The following is a 24,874-nucleotide window of genomic DNA, read 5'->3' on the forward strand; positions in this document are numbered from 1 at the left end:
ACACACACACACACACACACACACACACACACACACACACACCCTCCCTACACACCCACACACAATCTATTGTAGGAAAAAAGGAAATACAGGTGAGCAGAACCTGGCACTGTGTGTTTGCAGGCATTAGCAGCTGCCCCAGCTGCACGTCTGCCCCTTTCTGAGGCAAGTCTGACCCACTCACCCTTCCCTCTCTACTGGGACAAGGGACCATCTAATCAAGTGAAAATCCCAAAAGGTGTCTTAAGACCTCTCTGTGGCTGGTAGAGGGGGTTGCCACAGAGGGATTGCTTCAGCAAGTTCAAAGGTCCCAGATGTAGCCCAGATGTGGCAGATGTTCTGTGAATATTTGAGGAGCTAAATGGAGGCAGTGGGGACGTCCACAGCTGTCCCCAGAACGGGGGCAGAACGCAGACAGCAGACGTGGGAGAGCAGGGGGATGAGCATGTATGTACACAGAGCCTGCAGGCAGCATGGCTGAGTCGTGTGCACCGGGCAACGGGGTTATCTTTCTGCACGACAGCTGCCCCTGGACTTCAGGCTCTCTTGTTTAGCTATTGTACAGGACCTGGCTTTCTCCTAGCCCAGCAGGGAAGGGGAAGAAAGGGCTAAGCCTTTGTGTCCTGGTATTAGGAAGCAGCACCGGCTCTGAGGCAGCTGCTCTGGGCAGATGCTTTTCGTGGCTCCTAAGAGGCGACCAGACCCGTTCACTCCCCACACGAGGTGAAGAACCAGGTAGAGCTGGGTAGGAGGCCCAGGGGGCAGACTGGGGGTGACGGCAGCCTTCTTTGTTCTTCTAAGCCCGGCTTATCCGCTATGGGAAATGAAGATTTCCTGAACGTTGAAGACATCCATATTCCAGAAGACATCCATATTCCAACGAAAACACAACACATTTCAGAGGCAAGTAGAAACTGTTATCAGTTGTCATGAATTATTCATGATGCCACTCCTTTCCATAGGAGGAGAAAAGAACAGTTAACTGGTTTGGGCAGGTATTGGAGCAATTGCTTTGGGTCTGTAAGATCCACCCTTCATGACAGGCTCTACCTGAGCTCTCTCCAGGAAGGCTGGTGGCAGAAAGACCCCCTTTGTGATGATGAAGCCCAAAGGGCTCCTGTGCAGACCCCACCTGCCTTGGGCCAGCACAAGGCTGACCTCCAGTGGAGCCCAGAGAGGAGGATGGCGTCTTAGGGGGAAACAGGCCCTTGCCATGAGCTTTAAACTGACACTTGCAGACCGGATTGGGTCTTAATTTAATGTCTTCAGTACCTGAACACTGTATAACAACTACTTATGGGAGACACAAAGAAACAGAATACAGTAAAACCTTGGTTTGCAAGCATAATTTGTTCTGGAAACAAACTACTCATATTGCAAGACATCACTCGTTTACCAAGTTAAAATGTATTAGAAATGTTTGCTTGTCTTACAAGAACACTCGCAAACCAAATCACTTGCAAGCCAAGGTTTTACTATATATTTTCTGACCTTGAGAAATTTCAGTCTAGCTGGGGAGATGTTTTTAAGATATATTACATGACTTCAATCAGGATTCAAATCATCAAAGTATGAGATGTCACAAGGCAGTATATACAGTTTGGTGTGAAATGAATGCTTTAGCCCACGGAGTGTGACGGGCAAGCAAAGGGGAAGATGTCCCAGGGCCTGAGATGGCCTGGAAGCTTCCTGAGGGAGGTATGACTGAGCCAAGCCTAAAGGATGGGGAGAGGGAGGTCCAGGCAAGAGCCAAGGGCAGTAGAAATGACCCAGCACACGGGTGGGCACACCACATCTGGCCCACCACCTGTTTCTGTCCAGGCCATGAGCTAACAGTAGCTTCTACGTTTTTAAATGGCTAAAAACATAATATTTTATGGCAGGTGAAAACTATATAAAATTCAAAATACAGTGTCCATAAATAAAGTTTTATTGAAACACAGCTACACTTATTTGTTTGCAGATTGTCTGTGGCAGCACTGAGTAGTTACAACAAAGATTATATATTTACTCTCTGGCTCTTGAGAGAGAAAGTTTGCCAATCCTGGGCCTATAATATCAGAGGGGCAGTCAGTAGGCTCTTGCTGGAGGGAAGTTTGTGTATGAAGGAGCTTTGGGGAAGTAGGCAGTCATGGGGGCTCAGGCACCCATTATGAAGGGAATTTAATGCCCTGCTAAGGAATATGAATTCAGTCCTATAGGCAATGGATTGAAAGGATCACGTACGTGAATATACTTATATTATCTATATGTACATAAATCCAAAGGGTTTACAAGGATGTTCTGTAAAAAATGCCAGTCTTCTATCCTGATCCCAGGTATTCAGACAACTGCACAGAGGTATTCACTCACTCATTCTTAGGTATCCTTACAGCACAAGCATATACGAGCTTACATATATGTATATTCTCTCATTAAACACTCCCCAAAAATGGTGGCACACTATAAAAATACTGTTTCTGCACCATGCCTTTCACTTCTATATTTTAGTTTGTTTGTGTCGGTACCTTCTTAATGGCTGTGTGGAGTGGCTATATACTATCTTATTTACCCAGTGGCCAGATTTCTGACCCAGGAGAAGCTCAAGTGATAGTTTAGGAAGCTTTGTTGAGCAGAGGGTTCCAGGAGAACTAGAGGCAGGAAGGGAGGGCAGGCAGCTCATGAACAAACCTGGGAGCCTGGGGTGCAGGTGGCCTGGCATTCCAGCATGACCCAGAGCTCCAGGCTGCTCGAGGTCATAGTGTTGGGGACCCCTTACCCCCCAAAATTCCCTTGGGTGCTCATACCTTGGTGGGCGTGTCAGGGATGGAAGATGTGGGGGAACCAGGAAAGTTCAAGACGCACTTCTTCCCCAGGCAGCGACCATGTAATTCAACGTCCTCGTAAGGATTTTCCTTCATTGGTGGGTCTGTGGTTAAAGGTAACAGGTCAGGGCCTGGGAACGTTGAGAAGTTTTTCTCATCGGGTCAACCTAACATCCTGGCCTCTCCTGCAGGGATGTCTGATGCCTTGCTATCAGTCACCCGTCCTCTTGGTAACACACCCTGCTTGTCACTGGGGTGATTCCCCATCGACCCTGTTCTTAGACTAACTCCACTCTGGTTTCAGTGTTTTAGCCGATCGGAGTTTCCTGAATCGCTGCCTCAGTGACCAGTTCTGGGAAGGGCTCACGATCCCGCGTCTAAGCCAATCATGCATGGCATTCCTGGGCCCTGAAGGTGAGCGAGGGGTCTAACGTGGTCTAGTCAGAGTGAACCTCAGGTATTTGGCTGCGACTTGCAGGTCACAGGCTCTCCCTCCAGGGAGCTGATGGCAGCAGCCATCGTGGGGATCACGGGGCAACCTGCTGAGAGTGGAGCTAACCTGAGATATGAGGAACAAGGAAGAAAAAGCCTGGTCTGGTCACATGAGCAAAAAAACTCCCTTTGTTGTTTCAGCCAGGTTTCTGGTTCTCTGTAACTGAGAGCTTCCCTGTCGGGTATGCACTGCTAAGAGAAGTCCAGATCTCATACCCGCTTTGGCTTTGGGAAGCCTGCCAATTTGGCAGGAACCCATCTCCAGCAGCGTGGGCACAGAAATGCCAATAGTTTATGGTGCAATTCCAATAGCTCCGCTAAGTGCATGCCCTCCCTCCATGCTTGTGCTTCCGCCGACCATGGGTTTTTTTCTGGAAGTGACGAATACATGCATGTACATATGTGTGTACCTGCCCTACCTACCCCTTGCATGTGGACACATATGGGTTTCTCCCTTTTACCAGCTTGTTTCTTCCCCCACCCCCAACATCAGAGGCTGGTCTTAACTCACCGAATTTAAAGGCCAACAAACTGAACCTGAGCCCCACGTTCGGATCTGAGAGAATGCTTCAGAGCTGGGCTAAAGTTACTTTTTCCATTGGAGACGTTCACTTTCGTCTGAATTTGGATGCCCTGTTAACTGCCACCCACGCTCCTACAGTTTTATCGAGAATATGGTGGTCTTTAGTTTTCTGTCAGTCAGCAATCCCTAGCATTTACTGGGCATCAGTTATAAGCCAGGTACTTTACGTGTCATCTTCTCTAGGCCTCAAACAACACTGTAAGGTAGCTGCCATCATCCTTAGCACACAGATGAGAGAATTGGAGTTCAGAGACGTTAAGTCACCAACTCAATGCCACACAGCTAATGAGTAGCAGAGCCAAGATTCAATCATGGGTACTGAGGCTCCAGGTCTCAAATGCTGCACCACACAGCCTCCTTGGCTGTTTATCACCAGCCCTTTCTTTCCCCTGCAGCCCCACTTTCTTTCACATATTCCACCACGGGTCGCTCTTCCACTCCCTCATTGATGTGAGTACATGTATGCCTTCGAGTGTTTGTGTGTGCGGGCTGGGCAGGTTTCAGCCAGCCCCATGCCCTCCCCACTTTCTCACCGGCAGACTCACATCCGTACAGACACTTTGGCCTCTTACCTAGGATGTCTTCATAGACGTTCTCCTCTGATAAAGTGCGCGTGAGCCCCAGCTTAGTCTGTGCGTACCAGTCGACCCTGCTGTTCTCAGAAGAGGACTGCAGTAAGTCTTCAAACTCATAGGACTTTCTGGGTTGTGCCACGTGGGAGGAAAAAACCAAGAGCTTGAATCAAATTAGGCTGGTTCAGAGAGCATATGCCAAAAATGGTGGGGGGTTTTTTTGCAAAAATTTCTATTACTGAACTCAACTCTGGTGTTTGTAAGAAGGCGTAAAATCCTTAAATATGAGATGTGGCTTTTACTTGAAAGAATGTTTATGTTATTATGCCAAGTAAAGATAGCAAAGTGTATATATACACATACATATACATATACACATACACAAACAAATATATACTATTTACACATTTTATATATATATATATATATATATATATATATATATATATATATATATATATATATATATATATATATCAAGCCAACATACGCGTAGAAAATAAAAAGAAGGGAAGGAAGTGAAATGCATAGCTGTTATCTCAGGACTGAGGGCTGGCTCATGGCTTCTCTTCACTTGTACTTTCCTGGACTTTCAGATGTCCTACAGTGCTTGCGGAGCACACATTAATAATCAGAAAGGAGAAGGGATGGCCACTTCAGAGCAGACCAGAGGCCTGGGCACCCGCTCCTTTCTCTTACCTGAGTTATTATCAGAATGAAACCCAGAGGCCATGAGATGCCCCACTGCGCCCCTCAGGGATCTGTGCAAATGTGGACGGGTCTCCCCGTCTGGGGCCTGGCTCCTCTATGGCTGTCGACCACCTCCACTCCACCCTCGGTGCACATGGGTGGTCCCTGTTCTGATGGTGTTCATCACAATGAACAAACCCAGCTCCCTCTCTCTCTCTCTCTCTCTCTCTTAAACACACACACACACACACACACACACACACACACACTCACACACACACACACACACACTTGAGACTCTATGATTTTTGTAACTTTGCTGAACATTTGGAGGTCATGAGATGGGTCATATGTGAAGCACAGAAAACATCAGCTCCCTCACAGTTTCACTCCAGTTCCCCCGTTTTCTTCTCTCTTGCCTCATCCTTCTCTAGAGTAACCAGAATTTCCCATCCCCGATTGGAGTATTAGGTTGTCGGAAAAGTCATGACACATTTTTGCAACGAAAAACAGAAAAAATACATCACGACTTTTCCGACAACCCAGTAGAACAGCCGGCCCACTCAGGCTCTGGAGGCACACCTCCTACTCCCAAGCAGATGTGTCAGTTATTTCTGCTTGACACACTTGGTCCTCCCTTGAGTAGAATGACATGAGCACGCAGGACCCCCACACTGACTAGGGCACACCCTCTAGCTGGCTTTGACTCCATCCTGGCCCTTCCATCCTCCTCACAGGGGGTCACAGTCCTCCATGGCTCAGGAGTCATGGCTCTTGGTTTGTTCACACGTGTCTAGCACAGCATTATACACATGCTAGAGAGTAAACTGTAGCTGACTATGTAGACATGTCTAGTGTCTCTGTTTCTTCGCCCACTTCCACTCTCTCTCTGGCCCCTGGGGAAGGTGCCCCACTGGTGGCTGCAGGATTAAATGCACCTGGATACAGGTCTGGGATCCTTCATTCACAAGCCTTTTCACCTTAGATGGACCACTACACTGGGCTGAAACTCAGCGTCTTCGTTTATAAAATGGTAATTATCGCATAGGATTGTCCAAAGAGTAGAAAAGAGAATATTTATGAAGTCCTTAGCACCTGACAGGCACTCAACAGATGTTAGTTATTACTATTACTATCATGGTACATTTACTATTACTGCCATGGTACTGTTACTATTACTGCCGTGGTACTCTTACTATTACTGTTGTGGTACTGTTACTATTACTGCCGTGGTACTGTTACTATTACTGTCCTGGTACTGTTACTATTACTGTCCTGGTACTGTTACTATTACTGCCGTGGTACTATATGTATGTAGCAAATGCTTTACATCGAACAGTCACTGTGTGGGAGGCGCTGTGATCAGGGTTCCATAAATAAAAGTGACTAAAACAGGATTCCTGTCTCAAAGAGCTTACGTTTTAAGGAGGGAGACAGACATTCAGCCAGCCCCCACACAAACAGAATGATAAACGGGGTTAAGTTCAACGGTGGAAAAGAACAGGCTGCTGCAGGTGACGCTACTAAGGGGGGCTCAGTTTAGGTTACGGGTGCATCAGGGAAGGCCTCAATGAGGAAGTCATTCATTGAAGCTGAGACCTGAAGGATAAAAGACCTTAGTCAGAGGAACAGCATTCCAAGAAGAGGGAAGGGCACGTGTGAAGGTCCTGTGGCTACAGAGAACTTGGTGCCTTTGTGAAACCGACAGCCAGTCAGTGAGGCTAGCCCCCAGGGAACAACGGTGGAGTGTCGGGCAATGAGATGGCAGAACCCGGCAGAGGCTAGCTGCCTGCTTTCCAAGCCTTGGGGATTTCTTGCATTTTAAGTCTGGCCCTCTCTACTAGCTTCTTTCTCTTTCCTTAAACATGCACGGATTTCCTCTATCTTCAAGAACTTTCATTTGAAGCAATGACCCTTGTAGTTCTGCTATTTCTCACCTTTCCTGCCAACATTTCTACGTGGGGAGAGGGGAGGAGGGGCGGAGGCTGTCCTGACTGTCTCTGTATTAGTCGACCACAGTTCACCCGTTTTTCTTTCCTTTACCTCCTCAACCTGGTATCTGCACACATCCGTTTTCTTAAACTGTCCCCGCAAGGTCACTAGTGAGTTTCTGGTAAAACCTAACCACTTTCTTGCCCCGCGCCCCCTTTTTTTAAATGACTCTCCACTTTTCTTTACATGACACCTCTTAGTTTCTACAGAGTAAGGCAGCGGTGCTCAGTGTGATCCCATGGGACAGGGCGGGGGGTGGGGGTGGGGGAGCCATCTATTTGCAACCAGCCCCTGACAGGGTAAGTACAGAAACTGAGAGTAAATGTTTGGAAACTTTGTAAGCAATTTGACAGAACAATTTTTCTTAACTGAACCTTGTATATTGTTGTCTTTTCTCATTTCATTTCTCTGGCAATTCTTTTTTATTATATTTGATAACAGTAGTATTCGGCAAAGGATTAGAAACACAACACCCAGGCCCTCCGGAGGGTTTGGCAAGCCGGGTGCAATGCTGCCCTAACTGCATTTCCCCCTCAGACACCACTTCCTGTGGCATCAATGTCAGCTGCTGCCGCTGCTTCCTCTTTCTGGGCTGTGGGTATTTCCCCAGGCTTTTCCTCTTTGGCTCTAAAGGTTAACATCTCCAAATCTGAATTTATCACCCCTTACCTGCACCCTGCCCTCTCTCCTTTATGAACTTGAACTTACGGCAGGAGCACAAAGGAGGGCCAAGCCAGAAGCTTCCAGGCTATGTGTCTGTGGTTTGTCTACTGCCTTGAGTCAGGCCACGAGGCTGAGACTATCTATCATCCACGCACCACAGTCCCAGCTTAATAACAGAAGCTCAAGCCCAAAAGGTGGGGCTGCCCGTCCGAGCGCCCCTTCTACCTCCCCTTGAGGTGTCCTGCTAGGAGAGGGAGGATCTAGCTTCAGGGCTCTAGTAGATGGGGCCTGGGCGTGGGAAGCCAGCCTGGGCTGTTCTGTAAACCCACCCTGAACAATTCCTAGTCCAGGCTGCCACTAGCCCAGGCTGGCATTAGCCAGGCATCTGACTGGAGCCAGAGCGAGTATAACGGGCCTGGAGCGGGCCCCAACTCGGGTTTCCCCTGGTGAGCTAATCCGATGACGTTAGCTCGAGTCTGCAGCACGCACACTCCCTAGATTTGGTAGGGAAGATGCAAACTGTTCAATGAGACCACAGGCTCGTTGATTCAACACTGACTGGGTACCAACGAAGTGCTTTACTTGGATTAGCACATTTAGGCTTCACCACAACCTTGTGAAGAATTACTACTGTTAATACACATTTTATATATGAGAAAACAGAGGTGTAATGGGAGTAAATTGCTCAAGGTCACATTGGGAGAAAGTGCTGGACCAGGGAGCCTGGATGGAGACTGGTGCTCTGAACAACACAGCACTGGGCAGATGTGTAAGTTAGGCAACGCAGGGCGAAAGCTGCAGCCACAGCCCGCAAATGAAAACAGGACGAGTTTCCAGAGTTTGCTGTTAGGAGCTTGAACTAACTCTACACGCAAAGTCATATTACATGTTACTGTGAATTACCCAGCAAGCCCTCTATTTTCCTCATAATGGAAGTAAACTACGCAATGAAGAGAAGCTACAGACCCTCATAGATAAAAGAGGGGACAGGCGGGGGTCGCATCCCTGGGAGCTGGGCAGTTTCTGCCAGGAAGCCCCACTCCTGGCAGCAGAGGGACCGAGAGAGTGGCCACCGCTTACAGGGACAGCCTTGACTGTCTGGAATTCGAGCATGGCCCTGGCTAAGCTTGGCCTTTTCTTTGATTTCAGAAAGGGGCTGCAGCTATGCCTGGCTTTGCCAAGGAGTGAGCTCTATAACTTTTTATTTCTTAAAAATCTCACTTGAGGTAACTACGAAGTAGTATTTGCATAGACCAAATTTTAAAATGAAAAATTATTATAAAGTATATATGAAATAAAATCTGAATAGTCCAAATGTTTTAATAAATGCCCTAACGATACAGATGTTTGCATGCTATAGGCTCTCCAAGTCCCAGCGGATGGCTCACTTACGTGGAGCAGATTTAACACAATCCAGGTTATCTGCTGGGGTTTGCTGGGATGGGCTTGGCCTGTATCCAAATGGCTGCTATCACACGCCGTAGGATTTCAGGCCATAGTTTTGAAGGTGTTTTTTTTTTTTTTAATGATCCTTCCATATCTCCAAGGACAAGATGCTATTACAAGAGTTTAACCATACTTGCCTTTAATTCCCAACATATAAAAGGTGCCACCAGTCTAAACAGCGTTAGAAAAGTGCAATTTTAAACAATTACAAACTTTAAAAAAAAACTGATTAGAAAATGGTTATTCACATTGCAAAACTCTAATTGGTAAAAGAATTTGTCATAAGATTTCTTAAATAGCAGCTTCATTTCTGTATTGAAATGTTGGTTTTCAGGTGACCAATTCCTATGCAGGAAGCCTGAAAGACAAACTCTTAAACTAACATGAAGCCACGGTACATACAAAATCAAGGAGAAAACAGAAATCTTTGCATACTCCGTTTCTGGAGTCAGTAGAAATGAGTTCCAATTATAAAGTTTGACTTGCCATCATTATCTGTTGGTAACATCATTGCAAGCAAAGGCTTTACGCAGTTCATCCTAGGCCCTATTTCTAATCTGCATAAATACCTCCAAGGACTGCGTCCTCTGGCTCTGGGGCTCAGGTAGGTGACTTGACTCCCCAAAGAGAAAAAATATGATGAAACAAATCATCCAACCACTTAACTAAGTCTTTTCTATAAAAATATTTAACTTGGAAAAAAAGGGTTTTACTACCTTTATTTACATATTAATGCGAGAAAGGAAATTTCAAAAGGCTAATTGATGATAACCACATCTAAATTGACTTCGCTCTGATTTAAACATTTCCACATTTGCTCCACATCCGGCCCACATGTTCAATAAGCGCCTTCTGAGGGTCCCAATGAGCTCACAGCTGGTGATGTAAAGGCAAAAAGTCTCTGCCTTCGGGGATCCCACAGCCCGGTAAAGGGGTGCAAGCTCCCCTCAGCCCGTTTGCTTGCTTAGTCCTCAAGTTACCATGTAATTTGGGTACTTCTCAGTTTCAGAAATGCTGGGATGATCCCACTGGTCCACTGAAGCTTGCTGAAGTGGGTTACGATTTATGCACTATCCAAATTTCGAAAACCAATGTCAAATTCTGTGACTGCAAGTAGTATTTTGAATGCTCCTTGTGACTTTTCCTTATTTTATGAGTGGTATAACTAACTTAAGAGGTTGCCCCGCATCTCCATTTGGATGACGCATAGGAATCTCAAAATTAACAAATCCAAGGTGGAATTCACACTCTCATTCCTCGCTCCTTGATGAGGACCAGCTCTTCCTCCAGTGCTGCCGTCCCAGCAAAGGCCGTTACCGTCCTTCCGAATATTTATTTATGACTTAAATTCTGTCCAAATCTCCTTCTCCTACTGTCCACTTCTAACCCGTTAACAAGAGTTCTACCTGCAAAGTACTCCTGGAACCCACTTCTCTCAATTCCCTCTGCAGTTACACCACAGGGTAACCCCAACCCCCTCACTCACCCTCTCACCCCCTCAACTACCCACGCTGTCCGGGTGCCCTTTCCAATCTCCATGCTGCTTCAGGGGCGAGCTCTTAAAAATGCAAATCAGGTCGTGTTTCTCTCCGTCTTAAAACTCTTCACATGGTTCCTATTCCTCTAAGGTAACAGTCCCAGCTCCTTGCCTGGCTCCAGCAGACCTCTAGGCTCACAGCCTCCCTGAGCCGGCGGCCACGTCCGTGCTGAGGTCCACCCTGCTTCAGCGCTGTCACCTGCTTTGCACTCCCGGAGCCCCCATCTCCCAGTTTCCCCTTGGGAGCCTCAGGTCTCAGTCTGAGTGTCACTTCCTCCCCATGCTGTCCCTGTTGCCATGACAGGCTAAATACCCCTGTTGAACATTTCCACAGCACCGAGGTTACATAACTAGCTGTGATTTTAAACATTCAGTTTTTAGACACAGTCATTCGAGTTACCTCATGGATGTCATGTTGACTAAGATAGATTCATAGCTACCAGGACAAACCCCAGCATGGCTGGGAAATGAACTTTAGCCGTTAAACCAATGATAGCTGAGGGCTACTGCCCAGCCAGAGAGCTATGGGGATCCCTATTAGTCCCACAGAAGATGGAAATTACACAGTCAATAACAGCACAGTCTGATTTCGCAGCCATATAACGACCTAGGCTTCATGTCCTCAAAAAGTTCTGAAAGTCTTATGCTAAATCCCCAGGGAAAGGCTGAATCTACATAATGCCAAAACCATCAGTTGAACGGTTGAAATTTTGGTCAATGTAGTTATTTGAGTTCATAAAAATCTAAACACTCTGTCATATGGGCAAATTAAACTAAAATAAAAAAATCTGAATTCCAGTTAAAACCTTTTGGGTATATGGATACGTGTGATTCAGGATGCTGCTTATACTTAAAAAAATAATAACTTTCCTTGTTACATGTCGGCCTTAAGGCATTCCTGCCAAAGTTATTAAATGCATGCCATAAAACATACATGACCACGTTAATGCTGCTGTAGGAACCTTATCTTTGGAATTTCCTGACATTTGAGGGTTTCTCATTTTCCATTTTAGGATTGAAGGCCTAAGTCCTTGCATTTAATTTCCTGGGGCTTTAGAGAAATGAAGACAGAAGAGAGAAGAAAGGGAAGAAAGAAGGGAAGGAGAAAAGGAGGAAGGGAGGAGAAAAGAGAGAAGGGAAGAAAGGGGGGTGGAAGTAAGAAGAGAGAAAGAAAAATACATTTTTTTTCAAAATGAGTATCTGAGTTCCCTGGTTTGGCTGTTGCTGAGGTGGACTCATCAGCCTATGCAAAGAAGCTGAACACACTCTCTAACGCATACACAGCCTGGCTGTGTAACTCTAAACCTTCATAACCTCAAAATCCTTAATCATTTCTTTCTTCAATCTTGGCTTGGCTTTCCTGCCTCAGAGAGGGCGGTAAGTGGGCCAAATTCAGAGCTGAGCCTTTTCTTTCTTTTTTTTTTTAGAGATAGGACCAGAGTAAAGAGCTCACTTTATTTTTTAAGAGCAGAAAGTGAACATCTTGCCCTAATCACCCTCCATTGTATTATTTTAAACAAAACAAAAAAATCCAAAGCCAAAATTCTTAAAACACAGCTGATGCAACCATATGCAAACTGGCCAAGAAAAATTTCATCTTTGGACTGAAACTAAGTAACTTTAGCTGGTTTTAAAGAAAATGCTGAAAGACTGAAAAGGGCAGATGGTAGCAAAGAGAGAAAAGGTAATGGGAATAACTGTTCACCAGGTTGATCTGTCTGCCCAGTGGTGACACAGATGGAGGACTCCAAGTTCCCAGAATCAACCTGCCCCTGGGAGAGTGGGGCTCTTTGGAGGAACAGCCCAGAAAGGGTGTAGAAGAGCTGCAGTTAGGAAGCACTGGGGACAGGAGCAAAAAGCCACTGGAGTATGTAGGGCCCTGGGCTTGGCACTTGTTTGGGAAAGGATGTAAGACTGGAGATGGATTCAAACTTTTTCAGAACGTGAGGAGGGAATTCTCTAAATTCTTCTATAGATCTTGCTGATACCAAAGCCTGGTAAAGATAGTACAATAAATACCAAGTATAGATGAATCCCATTTATGGAATACTGAGACAAAAATCTTAAAATATCAGCTAACAGAATTTAGTAGGACATTAAAAGAATAATAAATCAGGACCAAATGGGAGTTCATTCCAAAAATGTAAGAATGGGTTAATATTAGGGTAGAAAGTCACTATTAATAGGTCAAAGGAGAACCATAGGATTGTATCAAGTTGCTGAAAAGTAATTTGACAAAATCTAATATCCAACCCTAATTTTTAAAACTCTTAGTAAAATAAGAAATATAAATGAACACTACCTTGATAACAAAAAAATGTATCTCAAACAAGAGGGCTTAAGAGTGAGGCACAGAAACATTACCATTAAAGTCAGGGGTGAGATAAGGCTGCCCAAGGCTCTCAGCACTATTATTTAATACTGCTTTGAAAGTATTATCCAGTGCAACTCGGTAAGAGAAAGAATTAAAAGGTATAGGGGCCAGCTGAGTAGTTTGTTGGTTAAGAGTTGGGTTGGGAATGCGAGCTCTGAGCAACAGGGTCGCCGGTTTGATTCTCACATGGGCCAGTGACACTGCACTTTCTACAGCTAAGATGGTGAACAACAGCTCGACCTGGAGCTGGGCTGCTGTGAGTTGCTGGTGACAGCATAGGCTGCAGTGGGGCTGCAGTGGGCTGCTGTGAGCCGCTGTGAGCGGCTGTCCAATGGCCAGCGACCGATCTGCCTCAGCTGGGAAGAGTGCAATGATCACAATACCAACATGGGCAGTGAAGCGACGTCCTCCACAACTAGACTGAAGAACACAAGGACAGCAACTTGTCTGTTCCCCTCCCCCAATTCCCCAATAAAATCTTGAAAAAAGAATTAGAAGGTATAAATTAAAAAGAAAAAGACAGTATGATTATATAAATAAAAATTACAAGAAAATCAACTAACTATTAGAAACAATGAGAAATTTCTTTAAGGTGTCTTTTAAAAGAATAAGATACAAAAACAAATAGTTTTCTTAAATACAAAGACCATACAATGAGAAAAAAGATGACATTAACAATGGCAACAAAAGATAAAATACTTAGGGATAAATTTAGCAAATGCATAGAATTCCAATTAAAATACTAACATATATTCTGTGTGTGTGAAATTTGCTAGTGATATACAGAACATTTAGAAAACTATATGCAAGCACAGTCAAGACATTTTTTTAAGACACTTTTGAAAAAGGACAATAATAGGCCAGCCGAGTGGCCCAGTTGGTTAAGAGCTCACTCAAGAGTTAGAGCTCTGAACAACAACGGTTCGATTCCCGGCCCAAGCTGAGCTGCCGCTGAGCTGCCAATAGGTGGCAGGATGGCTCAGCTTAAAAAAAAAAGGAGAATAATAAGGAAATAAAAGGTTTATAATTATTAGAAAGGAGACCAAATGGTCATATTTTTTCACATGACTTGATAGTATACAGGATGTCCAAGAGAACCAACTGACTATTAGTAACAATAAAGCATTTTTGTAAGGTCAACTAGATATTAAAACATATTTTGAGGTTAAAATAATGAAAACAATTTGGTATTGGAAAAGAAATGGATACCCTAATTAATTAAACAAAAGAGAGCCTGAAAAAAACCCCAAACCAGTTGACATTTATTCAGCATTTACTATATCCCAGGCTCTGTTCTGACTTATCGTTTATACATATTTACTCATCTAATCTTCACAACAAACCTATGTGGTTACTATAATTATCACCATTTTACAGATAAGTAAAATTAGGGCAAGACAAATTGAGGAGCTTGTCCAATGTCACACAGCTAGTAAGTAGCAGATGCAGTAAGTACTCTGGCTCTAGAGTGTTTAATGCTACATACTACTCATCACAGAATTATTTGTAAACTGGAAGCAACCTAAGTGTCCATCAGTAGGGGAATAGCTAAATAAAATGTGATTTATCCACATGATGTACAGAATGTTAAAAAAATGAAGGTGGGGGAAAAAAGGAAAGTGGTAACATTGACTGAAACATTTAATGATATCCCAAGTAAAAAAAGAAAAGAGTATATATATATATATATATATATATATATATAGCATGATTCAATTTTTAAAAGAATATAATTTTTATATACTATAAATATACATATATACAATTCTAGAATATAGAAACCTTTTTACCCTGGAAGAGAACATCAGAAATTATGTTCTTTGCAGCCAAAAGACTCCTACCTGATAGACTATGGTGAGTGGGGGAGGGACATGGTCTAAGTTCTATTTCTAAAAGGTTCCCCTGCCTGCTGAAGGAGAAATATACTGGATGGATACAAGATGACTAAGGTGGGAGCAGTGGATGAGATGCAACAGATTCAAGACAACATTTAAAACTAGAACCCAAGGACTTGCTGAGGAATTAGATGAGAATGTGTGAAAAAAAGAGAGGAATCAGAAATGGCCCCTAGATTTTTTGGCCTAAGCAAAATGAAGGGTGATGTCATTTAACAAGATGGAAATTCTTTTGAGAGGAGATGGTTAGTGGTGGCCTGGATTGAGAATTTAGCTTTGGACATGTTAAGTCCAAACTATTAGGTAACCAAGTGGCGACCCAAGCAGGAGATGACTATACAAACCCGAAGCATCGGTTACCACGTTCCCAGGTTGAATCAGTAAACTATCTTAAGCTACGAACAGTCTCGCGTAACCACAAGAACCATCAGTTTACTGACGACCAATCATTAGACTGAGAACAGACAGCTGTGATGCGGCATACACCGCGGAAGCAGGCAGTAGCCGTCACCTACCTGTGGTCCGCACTGGGCCTCGGCCTCCCGTTCCATAGTCTTCTGTTCACAGAGGAGGGTGGAGGAGAGGAAGGCAGGGGCGGGGGAGGCAGAGAGGGCAGAGGAGGCAGGTTCCTTCTATCTTTCCCCAAGCTGATGCCTGCTTTCCCATCCTTGTCCCCTTCTCCATCGTGTTTGAACGTCCTCCGTGGTTTGGGCAGGGGGTTGATGAAGGGTTTTGAGGGGAAGGCCCTGTACACACTCTCCGGGCTCTGGTCCCAGGGCCGCCCGCACGAGCCTCGCCTCCCCTCCGAAGGCCCAAGGGCAGGATCCCTGGCTTCCAGGTCCAAGTGGGGGGGCCTGGCTTCGGAGCCACTCACGCCCCCATGGCTCTCCATGAGGGTGGACCCGTCCTCGGCCCTGTCCGGCAGGCAGTGTGGGGAGTAACATGTCCCTGGTAACTGGGGATCCAGCCCCGCTGACCCATCCTTCAGAGCCTGCTCGAGTTTCTTGACCTGCTTCAGCACAGACAGGCTGTCGTTCTGGAAGCGCTGTTTGCCAAGCCTCGGCTCCCGACCTCTGCCCGAGCTGGGCGCCAGCTCCCCGGCTGGCTGGCTTAGGTCTGGCCTCCTCCCTGCGCCCTGTCCCCCGACTTCCACCGCCCTTTTATTCCTCTCGTTCTCTTTGCTCTCTGTTTCCAGCCTCGTTCCATTCTGAGTCTCCGTGGCCCGAGTCCTCACACCATCACTACTTCTCCGCTTCGTCACACAGGACGGCAGGTAATCCTCTTGCCCGTCTGCTTTCCGGCCAGGTGCAGGAGTGGGCGCCTCCCTTTTCCCTTCCCATTCTGATATCTTGTCCTTGATGCTGAGGGACGCCTGCCGGGCTCCGCCTCGGGCAGGGGGGCAGGAGTCCTGAAGGCCGCTGAGCTGCCTCCTGCCAGCCCTGCTGGCTTCTTTGGCACCGAGCTGTGAGGCGGGGTCGCTGATGATCAGATTAGAGCTCAACATGTTCTGGTGACAACAGTCAACTCTTGTGTGGAACATCAGGTTATTGAGGCTTCCCAGCGGGCTCCTGCGGAGGGCTGAATCCTGATCCGTCTCTAGGAAAGGAACGGAAGAGCTAAACGGCTGCCTTCGAGGGTCTTCCCCGGCCTTTGGACCTTCCACCTTGACCCTGAACAAGAAAGACATACACCGGGTGAGGGATTCTTGGTTACTGTTCTTGGCTGATCATAGAGATTTGCTAGAACTTAGATATAAATATTACAAGCTATTTGCAAATCACATACACTGAAACCACAATGTAAAAAATCACTTAATGTTCTTTTTGGAAAAACAGCATGGTGGAATGAAAGGAGCTATTGGATTTTGGCGTTTAGTAGACTTGGGTTTAAATCCTAATCCAACCACTGACCAGCTTTGTGACCTTGGGCAAGTTGCTTAACTACTCTAAATTTCAGTTTTCTCATCCGTGAAATGGGAATAATAATAATAATGATACATGTCAGACAGGGTGACTATAAACACTTGATGAGCCAGCCCACATAAAGCATCTAGCATGTCATGAGTGTCCAAGAAGTGGTTATCATTATTGTTGGCTTTTTCCCTGATGAAAATAGGAGAAATGTCATGAGATAAAAGATTACATGATTGAAGTTTCCTCTGCTTCTGTAATCAATGGATGGACCTTTATAATGACTAGAAATTAAATCAGTGCCGTAAGTCATGAAGTTTTTGCTAATTCTGGGCTTGATAAGTTGTCCTGATTTGAGTGGGCAAAGACACAGTGATGGGCTGGACTTGAATTGAATGTCCTTAGGACTGTGAGCCCTACTAGACCGGCCTCTCCCTGAGGACAGGGATTGTTTTGTTTTCGTTTGAATTTGGCCTGTTGTGGCTACTGCTGCATCCCTAGCACCTGGAACCTTACCTGGCAGAGTAAATCTTTGTTGCATGAACGAATGAGTGAATCTACAAGGGGATGCAATTTCATGTGTGGCCTAGACCTGTACTGTTCAACAGAGTGGCCACTAGCCATATGTGGCTATTTAAATGAAATCAAATTAAATTAAGGCTTCAGTCTCTCATTGCAGCAGCCACATGTCAAGTCCTCCGTAGCCACATGTGGCCAACGGAGCTGTCCCATCATTGCAGGAAGTTCTGGCTTAGAAGGTACGTGTGGGGATATGTGCCTCCAAGTGCAACTCCAGGAGATTAGTTCATACCATGACGATGCTAACAATTATTTTTAAAAGAAAAACAGAAAAACATTTTTAAGCTAGTCTAAAGCGAATGGGAGTATCTCATGTTTTGAAATGTAACACTTTTTTCCACCAGCACAGGTCATGACTGAATACGAGTGACCTTAAATGTACCAAGATTAGCAAACAGGCATGGACCAGGTTCACGGTGCAGGTTTTCTAAATATATAGATCTGACAATAGAGGAACTGAAACTCCGGTTAAGGTTCCCACAATTCATGCATCCTGTTACAATTTAGCTTTCTATTCCAAACGTAGATTGTGTTGCTGTTCTTGGTTGCTCGGCATAAATTAGAAACTTGTGAAATTGCAAACACATTTTCATATGTTAAATATGGCTACCAAAGCAGAATTCCTTGTTTAAATAAACAATTAGCATTCTTAACAGGGCTCTTACAGAAAAAGAAAAACAAAAAACACATTTTTTAATTGTCCTGTCACCACTGAGGACATTAGCTGAATTCAGATTTTAGTCAGTGTCGGAATCAGAATTAATTTGTTGATATTTTACTGAGAGTTCAGAAGGCAGAAGTTAAAGTCTTTGCTTCGATGGTACTAGCAGCAAGATGACGAGAGAACAGAGACATAAAAATGCTGTTCAGGTTTAGTTTAGTGACAAATGCTAATATAACATATAACCATTAATATCATAGGTGCTGTTAAACAAGTGACAGTAGGTAAATACATGGTTTTAGAGTCAGAGGGACCTGGCTTCATTTTTTTCTTTTTTCCATCTTAAAATAAGATCCCTATCTCCTTTCTCTAAACAGGACCTTTAGGAGTACAGAGACCTCATTCATCTTGTTAGCTGTGCCCAGTACTTAATAGGTAGTCATTAAATATCTATTAAATGAATAAATGGATGAGTTAATGTATATAATGAGCCAAGACGACAGCATACATTAAAAGTCTTGATATTGATAAGTGGTAACTGGTGTCACTGTAACGATTACAGTCGTTGTCCAAGAGTCCAAACATCTGGCTTGACTTCACAATCACTGAGGTCCTATCTAAAAACCCAAGAGCAGGGCCAGCCAAGTGGCGCTTTGGTTAATAGTTGGCTTGGGACGCCAGCTCTGAGCAGCAGGGCCCCTGTTCGGATCCCACATTAGGGCCAGTGACACTGCCCTCTATAGCTAAGATGGTGAACAACAGCTCGACCTGGAGCTGGGCTGCCGAGAAGTGCTGGTATCAGCATAGGCTGCAGTGGGGCTGGCCAGCAGCGGGGGTGCGCTTTCATGAGCCACCATGAGCAGCCATCCAATGGCCGGCAAGCGACTGCCTCAGCCGGGAAAGTGTAATGATAATACCAACATGGGCCAGTGAAGCGACATCCTTCACAACTAGACTGAAGAAGAAAAGGACAGCAACTTGTCTGTTCCCCTTCTCTGATTCCCCAATGCTGTTCCCCCCCAATTCCCCAATAAAATCTTAAAAAAACAACAAAAAAAACCCCCAAGAGCAAAAAGGATGGCTCGCTGGAAGACCACGCTGGATTGACAAAGCTCAAGCAAGAGCGGCAAGGATGATGACACCAAGGGCGGTGCTTTCTCCACGTGGTGCTGCACCCCAAACCCCAAAATTTCTCGCGTTCCTGTTTCCAGGATTCTGTGGCCCCGGAAGAGGCTCTGAACTGGGTCCCACAGCTATGAACAGCTCAGTCGTCGCCACTGCCCCCAGAAAGTGAGGGAGTGAGTATATCAGAGGGAAACATCTGGGGAGAAAACAGCCCTGCTCATGCGAGATGGGTAACGCTGGGAATGTGGACAGATGCCACTGCAAAGGTTCAGGCCTCACTGATAATTAAAAGACCCACATACCCTGGTCGTTAGAAAAATAAACCCTGGACTGAAATGCACCAATGGGGACACTGCTGGAAGCGGCCCTGGCAGGTTCTCAACCCTGGGCACAGGGCAGACCCTCCCTTAACCACTTTGGTGTCAGGTTCCTAATGAGCGCAGCCCATGGAGATGATACAGGGGGCGCACCACAGTGACCCGGAAAAGAAATGCCGCCTGAGTTCAAGGCAGTGGGGCTAGTGAGGAGGGAAGGAAAGAGAATGAGGATCTGGGCCAACTGCTCCACTCTCGGGGGAGAAGAGTTCTTACTTGTCAGCCAATTTGTAGCTTGGGTTTTCAGTCTGGCTGTGTCTGCCGCTGGCCAGCCTGCACATTGTCATCATGTCAGCACGGAGAGGCGCTCCAAGTTGTCTGGGGGGACAGGGATGACATTCAGTGAGCCTTGACAGCCGATCTAGGGTCCACACCCCAAGCTGTTTACCCTGGATGGACCACATCCAGGAGTGGAGGGGGTGGGGGGGTAACAGGACTGCACCATTCAGAATCCCTGACCCAGGAGGTGGGCATCGGCACAGAATCCTGAGGTCCACCCAGGCTCAGGCCCCATGCCAAACCTCTTCTCGTGTGTGTGCGCGCGCGCGTGTGTGTGTGTGTGTGTGTGTATTAGATAAGAGTCACCAAACATTTTCAGAAAACACATAACCTTAGAAAGCAAAACAACCAGCTCGAAATGGAGGACTCACTCACTTAAAACAAACTGAAGTCACCTTTACCTAACGTTGCCTTGTTAAGTGGTTCTGCAGGTTGTGAACCCTCTGTAGTTATAGATATCTTTGTCTCTAATTGCCTGGCTGAAAGTAGGTTTAATAAATGTATTTGGCTTCTACAGAAAAAAAAAAAAGAAAAACAAATACCAGCGTAACCCACTAATTTTTCAGAAACTCTGAGAACCTATGATGAGTTAACAGCCACCACAGAAGAGTTGAGCTGTTATTTTATTTGAAACAAGAAATAAACCACCCACCAAAGTGTTAATATCGACACAGAGGTACTCTCCTGCTGGCTCCCATGGCGGGCATATGCCCACAGTCGTTGGCTTGGGTGGGGCAAGGAGAGACCCTTCAGGCGGCTCCAAACCCAAGAGGAGGAACTGCCTAGCCAGTAGGTCATTTGTCAGGTCCAAGGAAAGGTAGGAGATGGTCCCAGCAAACCCAGGAATCCCACTGAGCATCTCAAACCTGAAAGATGACAAGGACCATGTGGATACCGAAGCGGCAGACTCAGTACAGAAATAGTTTTTCAATACTCCAGTGTCTGACATCGGAATGAACTGAAGTAGCTGACTGAGACGTGTTATTTCAATAGCAAGTCCCTACAGTCATCGGTGTCTTTCAACGTGAGGACAAACGGACACTGCACAGGTGGATGTGGCGAGAAAGATGAGGCCTATCGGAAAATGCCAACAAAAAAAGAACGAAAGAAAACAGTAAAAAAAAAAGGAAAACAAATTTTGAAAAAAGAAAATGCTTACAGGATGGGCCATGCTATTTTGTATGAACACCGCACTATTGGTCCCTCCTGATGGAGAGGAGGTGATAGAGGTTCAAGGAGTATTGAGATAGTGGAGATTCATGTTTCTTTTCCATAAACCTCCAGGGAATCCCTCTCCCAACTCCTCGTTTCCAAGATTCCTATTTCCTCTCCCAGGATGGTTCACCTGCCAGGTGACAGGGTGGCTGTCCAAGGTCCTGGCCTGGGCATCACCTCCCTCCTAGAAATCAAAGGACTGGGCTTTAAGACATGCATCTAATTCTTGGGGACGAGGAGAGGGAGGTCAGAGGGAGAAAGAGAAAATAAGGAAAAATTAAAAAGTGGGAGGTTTCTTTCCCTTCCTTTCAAGGAAGGGAACACACAGGTCCCAGAAAGTGTGTGTGTTTGGGGAGGGATGGAGCTCAGCTGTCCCCTTACCCAGCAAGGCAGCGCCCTACATCTGGGGGATGTCAATGCTGAAAGCAAGCCCAGTTCTTTACAGAAGCCAGGCTCCTGGGCTCTCCCTTCCCTGAAAGGCCTTTCAGGGACAGGAAGGAACTCAGTGGCCCTCTCACTATGCTTCACAAAGCTTCTGGGGCCTCTCCGATGGGTGGGGCTGACAAGACACTGCTCTTCTGTCCCGCATCTGCAGAGGCCCCAGCGGAGGTCAAGGACAGCGGCCGGCCACCGCCTGCACTGAGCCTCCGCATGGACAAAGCCCACTGTGAGGCTGCCTCGTTCCGCGTGAGCAGCAACTCTCTCCACCCACGCTCTTCTTCCAAGCCGGCGTCCTCTTCCACAGCCACTAGGAATGGGTGCCAGAACCTGTCCACGATGCTCTGGGGCTTCAAAGATGTCTGCCCTCAGGGACAGTACCCGGGGCCATGCCTGGGTCACGATCAGTCCTGCAATCTAGCACCCTCCCCATGGGAACAGTTGCCCTATACTTCACAGGAAGACATAGCTTCTCCAAAAGGGACAAAGTCTAACACACAGAGAACAATGTCCATGCGCTGTGAAGTTAAAGATCCCAAGGGAACACTTACACAACACGGTATTAAGTGAACTTGCTTCCCATCGGGCAGCAAGGATTTCTAGTATTAAAACCACGGTCTCTAGAAAAACAGCTGATACTATAGTCTGAGAAGCAAGTTCAAGTGGGATTCAGGGGATGAAACTGAAGGAGCACAGAGGCCCACACACTCAGCAATCAGCCCGCCAGCATTTCTGAATTCACAGAGGAATGGCAAATGCTGCTCCTCCAAAACTTTGACCTTTCCCTTTGTGTTTCTGATGTTAAAAGTCATTAATTAGGTGACAAGCCTAGCCCAATTTGCTCATTGGGAATACTCTGTGATTTAAATTACCATAATGATGGTAATTTATAGGTCTGGGTTGCAAGATGGAGCTGTTTCCCAATGGCAAAGACCTTCTTCCTGTTAACGCTGGTGGGGTTTTCATGGTGACAACCTGGCGAGGTGATACACGGTCTACGGAAAGTTTGCTATCAAAGTCACTGACAAAAAGAACTTTGGATCTTATTACTTTAGAGACTGCTAGAAAAACAATCTAGACATGTTTAAGCCATGGGGAAAGGGGCTGATTTTCCCCAAATCTTAAAATGAAAACAGTGATTTAAATAAAAAGTAAAATCTGGACATGTTAAGTGGATCAGCTGATAAGTGGATTTTTCTAATGTGGTCTATCCATACAATGGAATATTATTCAGCCATGAAAAGGAATGAAGTACTGACACCTGCTACAACATGGGTGACCTTGAAAATATACTAAGTGAAAAAGCCAGACACAAAAGGCCACATATTGTATGATTCCATACATACAAAATGTCCAGAACAGGCAAACCCATAATGGGAGGGGGAATTGGGATTGATTGCTCACAGGTAAGGGTTTGTTTTGGGGATGATAGAGGTGTTCTGGAATTAGATAATGGTGATAGTTGTACAACATAGTGGATATACTACAAGTCACTAACTTGTACATGTGTAAATGGTGAATTTTATGTGAATTATATCTCAATTAAAAATACATTAGAAGCATATTCAATTAAAAAAATAAGAAATTGGGGCCGGGGAGGAGGTGGAGTGAGGACTAAAACATACACAATTATAATTTTCCAGTGCCCTTTACTGCTCTAAGGTTAGTATGTTAGTTCTGAAACATAGGCAAATATATGTTATATATAACTTGATTCATAAAACGGTCATACTTGATATACTGAATGAAAAAATACAACTTAGTTAGCTCAGGTGGTTAGAGCACAGGCTCATAACACCAAGGTTACCAGTTCAATTCCCACATGGGCCAAGGAGCTGCGCCCCCCACAACTAGATTAAAGACAACTAATTGATTTGGAGCTGATGGGTCCTGGAAAAACACACTGTTCCCTAATAAAGTAAAAAAAAATACAACTTAGACAATAAATGATTACTTACATACAAATAAAATTAATTTTTAAATGATTTTTATTTGTGTTGCAAATAAAGCTACAAGCTGTTCAGCTTTAGTGATTCTAATAACTCTTATAAAGAGCAAGCAACAAAACTGAAAACAAACCATAACAATTGCAGTAGAACAAAAACAGTTATTTTCTCAGCTGAGCATTGTTATTGGCAAACATGTGCAGAAGGTGTTTGTTTTCAGAAAACACGATGAGGAAGACAAAGGACGCATGCGATCACACAATGCGACTCTTCCTGAGTCTGTTTAATGAAGCTCACCCCTGAGCCTTTTCTTTTTTTTTTAGGTTGCAGAAAAAGGACAGTTTATTAGAAGAAAACTACATTTCAAAGAAGCAGAAGCGGGCCCGAGCAGTAGCGAATGGCTCAAGGGCCATTATTAGAAGAGAAAGTACACTCCAGAGAGTTTGGAGCGGGCCGAGCAAAAGCAGCTCAGAAAGCCACTCCTGAGCCTTTTGATGCTTCATTTGTATCCTCTTCAAACAAAAAAAACCTTTTTAAAAAATTGAAATGGACTGCTCTCTTTTGTTTTACATAATAGCTTTATATTTTGGAGGATTTTCAAAAACAAACCAACTTTTTCACATTTGGAAGAAGATGGAGGACTCTGAGGCGGTATGGGAACGAGAGAAGCCACAGGCTATGCTGCCTCAGAATCACCCCTAGGGGACCATGTTTGGGAAAATCGCTGCCTGCGCTCTTGGACCAAATGCTTAAACCATGCCTGACCCGAAACACTACACACCACGACCAGACACCACACCTGGTAAGAACAGTGGCAGAGCCAAGGGAGTGACTTTTTTGCTAACCACCCAAGTCTTCCTCTTTCTAGTTCTGCTTTTGAGCTGGGAAGATTTCCCCCCATTGAATAACAGTGTTCAAGGAGTGTTTGATGAACGAACAAACACATTACCATCTTCTTATACCTAACATGTCCATCAACAGGTGGCTGCATAAACTAACTGTGGTCTGGCCACACAACAGCATTATTCAGCTATAAAAAGGAATGAAGGACGTGTAGATACTACAGCATGGGTGAACCTTGAAAACATCACGTTAAGTGAAAGAAACCAGTGACAAACGACCAGACACTGTATCCCATTTATAGGAAATGTCCAGAATAGGCAAATCCACAGAGATGGAAAGTAGATTAGTGGTTGTCAGGGGTCAGGGGAGAGGGAGTGAGGAGACACTGCTAATAGGTATGGGTTTTGGCTGGGGGATGGGAGTGATGAAAATGTTCTAAAATTAGATAATGGTGAT

The 24,874-nt window shown here is 45.2% G+C and overlaps 1 protein-coding gene across 3 annotated transcripts in view; it reads right to left on the reverse strand.

The window, feature by feature from the left end:
- The window catches only part of DENND2A (DENN domain containing 2A), a 112,391-nt gene that overhangs the window by 36,350 nt on the left and 51,167 nt on the right, over nt 1-24,874 (reverse strand). For 2 of the 3 annotated variants that reach the window (XM_019666777.1, XM_019666776.1), the window contains 4 exons: nt 19,914-20,015; nt 15,564-16,718; nt 4,452-4,579; nt 2,787-2,908 (listed from right to left, as the gene is read on the reverse strand). In XM_019666777.1, coding sequence (XP_019522322.1) covers nt 2,787-2,908; nt 4,452-4,579; nt 15,564-16,718; nt 19,914-19,987 — 1,479 coding nt within the window. In that variant the 5' untranslated portion in view covers nt 19,988-20,015. The remainder of the gene's footprint in view (nt 1-2,786; nt 2,909-4,451; nt 4,580-15,563; nt 16,719-19,913; nt 20,016-24,874) is intronic. The other variant, XM_019666778.1, reaches the window with a different exon arrangement.

This window comes from Hipposideros armiger, unplaced genomic scaffold, assembly GCF_001890085.2.
Source record: "Hipposideros armiger isolate ML-2016 unplaced genomic scaffold, ASM189008v1 scaffold_478, whole genome shotgun sequence".
NCBI classification, from domain to species: Eukaryota; Metazoa; Chordata; class Mammalia; order Chiroptera; family Hipposideridae; genus Hipposideros; species Hipposideros armiger.